The sequence below is a fragment of the Manis pentadactyla genome, chromosome 17, assembly GCF_030020395.1.
Source record: "Manis pentadactyla isolate mManPen7 chromosome 17, mManPen7.hap1, whole genome shotgun sequence".
NCBI classification, from domain to species: domain Eukaryota; kingdom Metazoa; phylum Chordata; class Mammalia; order Pholidota; family Manidae; genus Manis; species Manis pentadactyla.
In genome coordinates, this window is record NC_080035.1 from 58,557,933 (window position 1) to 58,570,801 (window position 12,869).

Consider the following 12,869-nt stretch of genomic DNA (forward strand, 5'->3'; position numbering starts at 1 on the left):
TTGAATAATATCCCTTTTTGGTGGCCCCATCTTATTCCACTCTCTGTTATAATTTCTTGTTCGATCTTCTCTATGAGGGCAGCACAAGGTTCTGTGAATCCCTTGTTTTGTATTTTCCTCTGGTTCCTGATGTAGTTAGTAGTTGCTCATAAGCTGCTTACTGAACTGAGCAAAATGAAATTTTCCTCTTAACTCTAGACCAACTCTCAAAATGGGGACGCCTGGCCAACATCAGCATCACCTGGTAACTTGTTAAGACGTGCAGATGCCTGGTCCCCAGGCCAGCTCATGGGTCAGGTGCTGTGGAGGCTACCAGCAATCTCTTGTTTCACAAACCCTGCATGTTCAAGTGTGAGAACCACTGCCGTGGTCTCTCTAAAGAGGTGCTATCCAGCCCCTTTGTCAAGAGATTGGTTTTTCATTGATGGAAAAGTCGGTGATTTTCAAATAGCGCCTAGCTGAGCCCTGGGAATTCTATGGCAGTGCCTCAGGGATGGTGGGGGTGACAAGTGGGCATCTAATTCCCCACCTCCTTTGGCCCCAGCATCTCTGCTTTTATCCTTTCCTACTAGGCTGCCATGTAAACTTCCCTCGCAGAAGGGTTCCATGTCCTCAAAAGGCTTGATGGTTACAGATCTAAGTTAGAGGTGGTCAGCCTATTTTGTAAATGACGTTTGACTGAACACGGCCATGCCCCTGGCTTACACGTCGCCTGTGGCTGCTTTTCCGCTCCAGTGCTAGACCTGAGGACTACGAGTAGCACCCATGGCCCTCAAGCCTCAAATATTTTCTGTCTGGCCATTTAAGGAAAAGTTTGCTAAGCCCTAATCTAAATCAGTCAGAACGTTATGTGCCTCAAGGTAAGGAGAACAAACATTACCAGAGTAGCCGTAAGCCCACAAACATTACCCCGTAGAGGCAAAACCACCTCATGTCTTCTAGAAAACTAGGACACGGAGTTTTGCCACAGACTGAATGATGTGAATATCAATGAGAGCAATCTTTCTTACCTATCTCGTTTGCCCCTGAAATCCTCAATATATTTCAGGGCATTAATTACTATTCAAAGTCACATTAAAGAAGGCAGCTATTTGGTAACAAAAAAACCTTTGACTTAAGAAAGGAGGAAAGTGTGACATCTTTAAGATTTCTGTTAAAAAGTTATATAAAAATTCTCACCAAAATTTTTAGTTATTTGGGTAAACCTTTTCTTTGGCATTTTCACAATTTTGAAAAGATTCCAAGAGTTTTTCCTAAATCTATTAAGTGTAAACATCTCTTATAATCACTGCATTTATTAGTAGTATAAATCCATACTGTCTGGAATCTATCTACAATCAGGTTCAGCTCTGAAATGACATATTGCCCTCTTCTGAATTTCAGTTCTTATAATTCTTCATTCAGAGCTGCCCTTGGGTGTCAGTTTTGAAATTGTTAGGGAACTCAACCAAATACTAAAGAAAGATTTATTTATCATTTGTCATTATAAATAGAGATTTTAGCAGAAAAGATCACCTTGATGTGCAGATGTGTGCTGGTAGTAAGCCATGAAGTAAAAATGTCTGGGGAAGTTCTGAACGAAACCTTAGAGAAAGAATTTAAGCCAGAAATGTTACTGTGTCTCTGGAGCTCATAAACTGCATGTGTCTGCGGACGCTGGGTGGGGGCTGCCTCCTGTCTCTGCTCCAGCCACTGACCTGCTCTTCTTAGTGGTCTTCACCTTTTTCAGTGGCTAGAAAATCAATCAGATGAACCATGAACTGCAAGCTTTCATCTGCCTCAACTATTTTTAGGATCTCCAGTTTTAATGGGTTGTTTGTTCATGAATGATTTAGTTTCTTCCTGGAGATGCAAGTTAGTGAAATCTCAGGTAATGGCCTTAAGAACTGAGTGCTGGTAATACTTTTGAAATCAGTTGACAACTAATATAGCCGTGGGGAATAGTAGCGGCTGTTCTAAGTTGTCATACGTGGTACTACCGGCCTGTCTGCAGAGAGGTTCTGACCGCATCACTTAGCTTGTGAAAACTGTCCCTCTAGTCTGGGTGACTGCCAGAAAGCTTAAAGTGTGTGTTGGGGGAATGTTTACATTTTCCTACAAGGAGCTGTGCAAGATGATCTCCGAGGTATGAGAAGAACATGTTAGCATGTCAGCATTTTAATCTAATTTCAAAATTCCCACTTTTGTCTATCTTCTATAAAGGTACATTAGTACAGTCATACTATGTACATAGTCTATCAACAGAAATGCTTATAATGGATATGCTTATTCAGAAATTTCTAGCCATAGATGTGCATAGCCAGAGAAGTTGAGACCATTGTTGTATACACTAGGTATTAGGATTTATATGGTAATTAAGTTTTGTAGATCAGTATGTGTATTATTAGGTTTTGGTGAGCAAGGACATATTTCAGTTCTTTAGTTTGCTATTCAGTTTATCTGAATTTCATTCTAAAGGGTAAAACTGAAAATAAGTCCATTAACATTTTTTTATACCAGTAGCTTTTCATTTTTCCCATAATATCAATGTGCTCTAAGTAATGTCTTTTCTGTCTGTGGTCCTTAGTCGTCTGTGTAAAGCATTATGGTCCCTCAGTGTGTGTGTTTTTATTTTTTGTAGCTTCTGGCGCCTTGGCGAAGTTAACTCATGGATTGAAAGATGAATCACTGGCTTACATCTATCATTGCCAAAATCATTATTTTTGCCCAATTGGCTTTGAAGCAACCCCTGTTAAAGCTAATAAAGCATTCAGGTAAGCATTTCTGTATTTTATGTGGATCCTTCTCCAGGAAAATGTGTTGTAGAAGGTGTTGAAGAACTATTTAGTCACTTAGAAATTGGAAGACTTGACTATTTGCCTTCTTCACATCAAGTTCTAGACTGTTCTTTAAACATTGTAGCTTATATTTTTTGCAGAAGTTTGATTCATTGTGCTTTCACATTATGCACTTAGATATTGCTGTTCAGCATCATGAGAAGCAGAAGATTTTTGAAAAATCACTCTTAGGTTTATTATAAAACAGTTGCCAAGGATTTTACCTGTTATGTCTCCCAGTCCTCATCCAGTGACCCACCTGGAAAATGAATTATGGAATCTTATGTCAAAAATTGTCCCAACTGAGTACATTAAGAAGCATCTTCTTTTGTCATGGTGCAGAACATGGGATTGTCAGTGTCCCCACTCTGTCCCGGGCTGGCCATGTCGGTGACTGAGGAGCAAGTGGCTGTGCCGCTCCTTCAGTGAGGGCCGAAAATCGGGCAGGGAGCGGGGCTTGGCCATTGGGGGATGCGATGGGTTCCTTGAGGCTGGAGGCCATGTGGCCTGAGTCCCACTCAAGGCAAGGGGGAGGAGGCTGAGGAGATTCTGAGATGGGACCCTGAGACCGAGAGGACCAGGAAGCTGGACACCATATTTCTGTGAATGAGGAGCAAGAGGAAAACCACCTGGTGTCTCCAGATCCTGCAGCACTTTGCTCATCTCTCTGGAGGTGAGACATACTGTGTCTCTTGTCTGATTTTACCCTACAACCTCAGCAACCACCGACATTGATCAGATGTCAGCCTCGGAGCAGTGCTCCCACGCCATACCCTTCGGGGCGCCTTTTCTGCCTACCTGAGCCTCACCTGACACTCTTGTGCAACTGCAAATCCCGCTCTGGACCAACTCCAGTTAGGATTTCCAGGGGCGGGCTTAGGGTGTCAGTTTGTTTAAAAGTTTCTTTGCTGCTTTAGGTTTTTAGGATTTCTTTTGAAACTTTTTGAATATGTGGTGAAAGGAGAGGAGCAGCTGAAGAGTGCTGGTAGCATGCCAGGACTTCTTTCTAGATGCTCAGAGGTGGTGCGTTTCAACTTTTTTAGCCCTAGCTATTGTAATGGGGGTCAAGACCTAAGCTTAATTTATGCGGTTTCTTCAGTGGCCTTAAGAAATTTGCTAAAGCCTAAACTCCAGTATCTATTCTAGCATTAATGAATGCAATCTTTGAATAAACTTTAGTATATCTTTTATTAACATACAGTTGAAGCAGAGTTTTCAAGGGAGCAAATGGCCTTCATTAAGCTTACTATGAATGTAATTTATATTTAGCAGGGGTCCCTTCTTGTCACAAGAAGTAGAATATTGGATCCTAATTGGAGAATCAAGTAGAAAACATCCTGCTATTCACTGTAAAAAGTATGTTTTTCTCATTTTTTTCCTTTAATTTAGGTAGGAGCTACATAATGTGAAGTGCTCAGATCTCAGTTGTCTAATTAGATGAGTGCTGATGAATGAATATACCCTGTGTAGTCACTGCCCCCATCCAGACATGGGGCACTCTCGTCACTCTGAAAGCACCTTCTTCTTGTGCCTGTCAATCCCTGGAGACAACCTCAAATCTCATTTCTGTCACTATAAACTGTCTCTGCTTGTTCTTGAGATACATGTAAATGGATTATACAGTGTTCTTTCACATCTGGCTTCTGAGGTTTAAGTAACATTTGTGAGATTCATCCACTTTGTCATGTGTATCAGTAGTTATGTCTTTTTTTTATTGCTGAGTAGTATTAAGTTGTATCAGTTCTCCACAGTTTGTTATCCATTGTCCTATTGATGAACATTTGGATTGTTTTGAGTTTGGTCTGTTGTGACTAAAACCATTAAGAACATTGATGTACATGTCTTTAAACTTTTTAAAATATGGCTTTATTGAGCTATAATTCACATACCATAGTGTCCACCCTTTAAAAATGTGTTATTCAGTGGATTTTAGTGTATTCATGGAATTGATCAATCAGCACTAATTCCAGAATGTTTTCATCATTCCTGAAGAAACCCTGTACCCATTAGCAGTCACTCCCCCTTCCCACTTTGCCCAGCCCCTGGCAACCACTTAATTGCTTCCTACCTGTATTGGTTTGCCCAAAAGGGACATTTCATATAAATGGAATCAGACACCATGTGACCTTTTGTATCTGGCTTTTTTCAATTAGAATAATGTTTTCAACATTCATCCATGTTGTTCATGGACCAGAACTTCATTCCTTTATATAGCCAAACAATTTTCTGTTGTGTGGATATGCCAGCTTGTGCTGTGCAAGTCTTTTGAGGACACATTTTATGTTTTGTTCCTGTTGGATAGAGACGAGGAGTGGAACTGTTGATTTATAGGGTAGGTGTGTATTTAAGATACTAGGAGAAAGTTCTCCGGTGTGGTTGTTTTTTACATTCCCACCAGCAGTGTAGGAAAGTCTAGTTGTTCTTTACGTCTTCACCAGTATTTGATATTGTTACTCCTTTTTAAAAAATAAATTTAAAATTAAATCTTAAATTTAAATAAATTTTTCCCAACTTTAGGTATAATTAAATTGTATATATTTAAAGTGTGCAACATGCTGATTTGATATATACATTGTGAAATGATTACCACAATTAAGTGTTAACATACCCATCAACTCTAATAGTTATGGTTATGTGTGTGTGTTAGTGTGGTGAGAACACTTAAGGTATACTGTCTTAGCAAATTTCAAGTATACAGTACTATATTACTATGGGCACCATGCTGTACAAATCCCTGAGAGTGCTGTGTTTTTTGATGTTACTGTAAATTGACTTAAATTTTTTTCATTTTTAAACTTATTTTCTAGTTTTACTGAGAAATAATGTATATATACCATTGCATAAGTTGATTTGCATATATTGTGAAATGATTTTCGTGATAGGTTAACATCCATCATGTCATATAGATACAATAAAAAGAAAAAAAAATTATCCTTTTTGTGACGAGAACTCTAGGGTCTACCCTCTCAACAACTTGCTTGTGTATCATACAGCAGTGTTAGATGTAGTTGTCATGCTGTGGTTACATCCCTCCTGCTTATTTATGTTATAACCAGAAGTTTGTACCTTTTAACCAACTTCCTTTAAAAAAAATCTCATACCCCAATTGTTTTCTGGCAGTGCACAAACAAAAAGTTTATTTTTATATAGGCTTTGAATATTGCATCTTTATCAAATTTACTTATTAATCCTACTAATAGTTTTTCAATACAAAGCAATTTGTAATTGCTTTGGATATTCTGCAGAACCATGTCTGCAAATAAAGACATGTTAACCTTTAAATCTTTTGAAACCTTGATTCTAATTAAAAAGGCAATATGGAATGTTTCTTCTCTAGCCTGCAGGATGTCATCCAACAGGTTGATACATACATATTTTATAGTAAAAGTAACCATTTTTTACACTGACTTAGCAATAGCTGGATAAATAGAATTTTCATAAAACAAGAATTTATTAAAGTTTAGTAGGTGGAACACTCCTAAGAGAATTATTGCCATGGTAATAGCGTAGCAAATTGCTCATGAGAAGAGTTCTAAATATTTTCTATTTAAAGAAGATTGTTCTTTATCTTTCCTTCTTAACTATATATAGATGGGCAGATATTGTTACTGATCTAAACACACAAAATCCAGAGTATCTAGATATCCGGCACTTAGAGAGGGGGCTGCAGTATCGAAAAACAAAGAAGGTAAGAACAGCATTGCATTTGAAGGTATTTCCCAACTGGCCAAAATGCAGTATTTTACTCAGCACTATTTAGGTTGTAAAAAACAGAAACCCAATTAAGACCATCTTAGAAAAGCGTAAATTACTTTAAGGACACAGGTATCTATAACATGAAAGGGCAACGGGAATAGCCTGGACTCATAAGAGGCTAGTGCTAGGTTAAAAAAAATGTTAGCAGGGGTGATGTAGCTAGTCTCTTTCATTCTTTTGGGAGTTATGTTGTTCTTATCTCTCTTTTTGTGTAATCTTTTACTTCCTGAAGATCATCATCCTTCCAGTTTATGTCTCCTTTCAGATGAACAGTCTAGACTGAAACTGGCTGCCTTAGGTCCAGTTCCATAGTCTTGGCCAGCTTGGTGTTCACTCCTGAGCCGAATTGACTGTGGCCATGGGGCAGAGCTGTGTGTACAAACAAGGCTGCTGGGGGCAGTTCTCAGGGAAAGGTAGACCTGTGGGTTGAGTAGACATCTCATTGATAGAATCCTGCTAACATGTGAACAATGTATAGGAGAGAGATGGAGGGCTGATCTTGGCATTTGCATTGGGCAGATGGGAGGTCATAGTGGGTGTGAGTGGTGGTGGTGGGGGAGGAGTTTTGGCTTCTGGGTGCATTGTTACATTTTTGTAAAGACAGCTGGTCAGCAAAGATGCAGGATAATGTGATCCGATGATGTCTGAAAGGATTAAGTACTGTTTTGAGGCAGGTGAAGGGAGAAAAATAAGGGAATTCAGAGAATCCATATTATAGTATAATTCATTTCTGATCATTTTCTTTACCCCCCTTTTTTTCTTCTCAGGTTGGGGGAAATTTGCATTGCATCATAGCATTCCAGAGACTTAACTGGCAAAGATTTGGCCTTTGGAACTTTCCATTTGGAAACATTAGGCAAGAATCACAACCTCCAACACATGCGCAGGGCATTGCCAAGTCCGAGAGTGAAGACAATATCTCCCAGAAGCATCGGGGGCGTCTGGGCCGGTCTTTCAGTGCTAGTTTCCATCAAGACTCATCATGGAAAAAGATGTCCAGTATCCATGAGAGAAGGAACAGTGGCTACCAGGGTTACAGTGATTATGATGGGAATAATTGACTGTGCTGGTAACGAACAATCTGTGTTATACACACAACTGGCCTACACAGCCCTGCATTAAGACAGTAGAAGATTTTATTAAGTCTGCATTAAATAGGAACAGAGCTTGTGGTAAAAAACAACCTTGCAATTCTCCAGTAAATAAGCTTGTATATGATTATGATGGGTGGTTTCAGATATATAAAAAGATAAGCACAGATTACTGACCTTTTTAAAGTTAAAGGTATATAAACATTTTGGACAATTTCACAAAATCCAATAAAGTTACATATAAACCAACACAAACTCAATAGCATCACAATGTGAAACACTTAAGCATGAAATGATTCCTGATGACTTGATCCTCAGACGTTTGTTACAGATAGTTTTATTCCTAAGCTCAAGGTGTAAGGCATCATTTGCCTTTAAAAAAAATTGGGGATGTTCATTTATTCTTTCTTTCATGGCTAAAGCTCATTTATTTAACGAGTCTAGGAATTCTTGTAAGCAGTATCTTGGCCTGCCTGATGGACAGTCTCAGGATTCTCAGTATAGGAGGCAAAAGAGAAAAGACTGAAGAATCTGACCTATTGGTGTAAATGTTTGATTTAGTGCTTTGATTCAGGATATTCTTGACTTTCTTGGCTTAGTATTCTGCTGTCCAATATTGACAAGACCTTTAGGTCTTGAAAGATTTCTTTAAGTCTACAATAAGTCAGTCATGTCTTAGGGACAGAGTAAAAGAACAAGTGGTACCCAAAGTTTCTGTATCCAAAGTAACCTGTGAAATGAGTTCTTCTGATATTTGACTGGTCCCTCTGTGTGGAGTCATATGTTGTTAAGATGCGTTAGGAATGCCACGTCCCTCAGAGGGCAACTATCCATATTCCAAACTCTGAGCTGTTTCCTTTTTAAAACCATATAGAAAATTGACTGTTTGTGTTGAGTGTTAAATAGTTCAGAAAGTGTGGACTTCATTTGTTGAGCTCCTCTGTAATTGCTTTCAGTTTTTCTTCTGCTGCCAACCTGTGACTCCACTCACAAACGACTGGCATCTCTGTTCTTTCATTTCAGGGACTGTTCCAGGACTCAAATCAGTAACTTGATTATTACAAGGTGCTGAATATGTTGGTAACCATATTGCAATACACCTCAAGGAAAGGGTTCAGATTTTTATTTTTAAAATATTTTCAGTTTTTTCTCTTGAATTTTATATCCATTTTTCCACTCAGACATGCCTGGCCTACAGAAGGGGATATATATTATGAAATGGCCGTTTTTCTGTAGAGATATTTTGCTTGAAATGCAAAAGACTGAAAGAGATTTGTAGGTTGTTGATTTTGTTACTTCACACGGGAACTTTTAAGAAGTCTTCATCAAATAAAGTTTTGTTTTCTACTTTTAATAATGTGTACGTTTTGAACCTTTGTTTTAGGTAGAGAGTACTCATGAATTCTGTTTGAAGTACATAACAATCCTGCCTAAGTAGTGTGTTATAAGAAACCAACTCACATCTGACTTTTATAATCAATGAAACTATATGCATTATGATGACTATAATTTTAGATTTCTATAAGATTATAATAAGAAGCAGAAATTAATTCTTATGTTAGCCTGAACCAAATGAAGTTGTCATTGTAGGTCAAACATGGTTTGAGTATCAGCAATTTCATTGAGTTCAACCACGTAGTTCAGTGAAGGAGGTAGGAAGAGACAAGAGGAAAGGAGGTAAATGCAGGATTAAAAATAATACAGTGAGACCTAGGAAAGAGAAAGTTTATGCAGACTAGTTATTGGCCATAAACAATTTTTATAAGCCTTGATATAGATGGCCATTTAATAACTTGGCTTAAAGTTTGGCAGTTATTAAGAGCACACTGAAGTTTATAGAGACTAATTTCCCAATAACGAACAAGTTACTGCACACTTATCTTTCAAGATTAATAACATTCCTGTCATGTTTAATTTCTTAGCTCTTCTTAGGAGTCTCTATAGAAGCACTGAAGGTTCAAATACTGGTTCTGAACTTACTACCTGTATCACTGCGCAAGTGAACATTAATTTTTCTGCACTAATTTCCTCATTGGTAAAATGGGGATAATAGTATCTATTTTATAATTTGTTTTGAAGAGTAAGTTAATGCATGTGAAGTGTTTAGAACAGTGCTTTGTAGATAGGAGCTACTACTTAAATGCTTATTACTCCCAAAGATATGTACTTTACTGTTCAGAATCCTGATAGAGCCTTTTAAACAGCATCCAAAGGAACCAATTCCTTGTAAATCACAGATAAACTCCTTAGTTGCTGTTCCTTCAAAGCAGTGTTTTGTATTCAAGAAACGTTGCACTGGTTTTAAAATGCACTTACAGTACTCAAATGTCCACATTGACTCTTTGTATTACCCCTTTCTAAGGTAGTCAACAATGTTCATTTAGGACAGGTCCTGAAACTGTCCTTTTGCCCGTTACTGTGTTCCATCATTAGGCCAGGCTGGTCCAACAGCTGTTAGCATGTCCCAACATGCCTTCTAGACCCTGGAGGAGCTCAGACACGGTGTTCTAGGATCCATCACATTCTGAACCTTAATTTTACCCATAGTGTTTTCTCCCTCAGTCACAGAGTAATTTGAGCACCATCCTGATTTAGGTGTTTCATGTCAAATCACGCTTCTCAGAGTAACCCAGAGGTGATGGCATCTCCACTTTATTCATGGACTCTCACTGGTGAACGAACTTGCTTAGAATCATAGGGTGTCTTAGTTTGCTAGGGCTACTGTGACAAAATACCACAGACTGGGGGCTTCAACAATGGAAGTTGATTTTCTCACAGTTCTGCAAGCTAGAAGTCCAAGATCAAGGTGTGACAGGTTTGGTTTCTCCTTGTCTCACACATAGCTGCCTTTTCACTGTGTCCTCACATGGTCTGTCGTCTGTGTATGCATCCCTGGTGTCAGTCCAAATTTCCTCTTACTAGGACAAGTCTCGACTCACTCTCAAGGCTTTCACTTAATCACCTTTTAAAAGGCTTTATCTCCAAATACAGTCACATTCTAACATTAATTTTGGAGGGGCACACAATTCAACCCATTAACACAGGTTTATTGTATGGCTTTGATGGGATCTTGGCTGTGTGCCTCTCCAGGAAACCCTCGTTAAGCAAGGGGCAGGAGAGTTTTAGACTGGAGACTCAAACAGGTCATTTAAGCAGTATTTATGGAATCCTTGCCCAGTGCCAGGAGTGGGGGATATAATAGTCAACAAAACAGTTCTGGGCTCCAGTAAGTTTACAGTCTACCACAGGGGATGGGGATGAGGGAGACAAAATTGAACAATTATACTCATCTCCATAAAATACAACTAAGAATGTCTGGAGGAAATACAAAAAAGCACTTTGTCAGGTTTATCCCTGCCTGATAAGACTATTGGATAGCGACTGGGTCAACTAACTAAACATGGCTATTGTGAATCATCTGGGCACAGAAATGGTTTTGCTAAAGACCAGTTTTTGATATAGCTTTGTCATAAAGGGCTCCTTTAACACAGCTACTTGCTCACTTAACCTTTTCAGTGAGTTTGACTTTGGTTTCAATAGTTCAAATTTTTATCAGTATGTACAGTTACACTCATTTATAAATTTACTAGTGATTAATACTTTGCACAAATCCTCTGATCCTAGCTAAAATAATCTGACGATCGGTTTTAGGCCCAGTTTACAGATGAAGAAACGTTAAGTTCTGCGCAAAAATGTTACGTGAGCAATGCTAAACACTGGAATGCGGTCTGGAGCTGAAGTCTTGGCCTGTCTGGTTTCTTGTCATTTCAGACCTACAAGCGGTGGAATCCTAAACTTGAGATGCCTAAGAAAACGAACCTGTTTCAAGGCTTTAAATTTTGCTCTTTTGTAGTTACCACAAGCTGTCAAAGAGCGTATTTATTAATTTAAAAACACCCAACACAACGCCTGCCTTTTGGTTGTTTTACGTGTAAAACAATATTGACGGTTTTCACAACTGGCGGCCAGTGGGATGAAAACGATATTGAATCAACGCGTGGAATATTGTTTCTTCCGCAAGTACACGCTGCGTATCGTTTTAACGTTAACACGCGACAAAAATGCCAGCGTGGATGAAGCGCGAGACTATCACACAAGCACGACGCTGAACCGCCCCCCCCCACTTCCGCGATGCATCGGCGCAGCCAATAGACGTCACGCGGGGAGGCGAGACTTCCGCCTTGCGCGTCGTATTAGACAGAAGCCGGGAGGCCCCGTTTCTCTTGGGCGCCCACTCGGGCCGATTGGCTGGGTGGACGGGTGTCTCCTTGCTGTTTGTCGCCCCTGCGCTGTCCCCTCACCCCGGTCTTGGCGTTAAGAGAGCAAACGTTCGGGCCAAACCCTGGGCGAGACGAGGGGCAAGTCCTCCCCGCTGCCGGCCATTCGCTGTCCTTTCTTCCGGGAGGCAGGCAGCCGCTGGAAGTGCCGGTCTCGCTGGCTGCTGCTTTCCCTGGACGACCGCGAGCTCTTCGTTATTTTCCGTCTTTCCTGTGCGGGAGCAGGGAACGCTCTCCCCGCGCTCCGGGTACCCGCCTCATGGGTGTGCAGGGGCTCTGGAAGCTGCTGGAGTGCTCCGGGCGGCCGGTCAGCCCGGAGGCGCTGGAGGGGAAGGTCCTCGCCGTGGGTATCCTTACCGCGCCGTCGGGGCTGGGCGGGCGGCGATGCGCCAGCATTGCACCCACTGTCGGCCGCGCTCGGGGCGCAGAGGGTGTTGGTAGAGTGACGCTCTCGCGCAGGGGCGCTGTGGAGGCCCCCCTCGCGGCGTCTGCTTAAGTGTGTCCTGTCCCCCCTTTGCGGTCATAGTACTCGGGGGTCAGAGTCCCAGTTTCGTCACTGACGGGCAGTGCTTTGACGTCTCTGTGCTTTAATTCTCTCATTTGGAGAACGGAGGTGATAATAGTATCCACCCACAGGGGGGGTATGAAATAAAGGGATTATTTCCATGAAAAAAGGTTAGAATAGTGACTGGCACCGTTTCTATTTTAAAGCTTGAAAGAATCCCGGCTCGGAAGAGGAAATGAAGTTGGCTTCCTACCGGCAGTTTTGCCTGCTGTCCCGAAGCTTGTGGACAGGTGTTTGACCTTAAAAAAAAAGTGACTTTTATTATTTTTTCTTACGATATTTGGAGTAGGAAATTTATATGGTACACCACTGAAAAGATTTCAAAAGGTATGCGGTAAATTGTTTTCCTTCCAGCCCTTATGAT

At 40.5% G+C, this 12,869-nt stretch overlaps 1 protein-coding gene across 3 annotated transcripts in view; it reads left to right on the forward strand.

The window, feature by feature from the left end:
- LOC118916724 (basic immunoglobulin-like variable motif-containing protein) overlaps window positions 1–12,869 on the forward strand; it is a 77,135-nt gene that overhangs the window by 20,996 nt on the left and 43,270 nt on the right. Inside the window, exons 7-10 of one of the 3 annotated variants that reach the window (XM_036893896.2) lie at window positions 2,621–2,753; window positions 4,086–4,172; window positions 6,408–6,504; window positions 7,340–7,571. In XM_036893896.2, coding sequence (XP_036749791.2) covers window positions 2,621–2,753; window positions 4,086–4,172; window positions 6,408–6,504; window positions 7,340–7,571 — 549 coding nt within the window. Of the gene's footprint in view, window positions 1–2,620; window positions 2,754–4,085; window positions 4,173–6,407; window positions 6,505–7,339; window positions 9,357–11,139; window positions 12,288–12,869 lie in introns of those variants that run through there. The other 2 variants (XM_036893895.2, XM_036893894.2) reach the window with 2 other exon arrangements.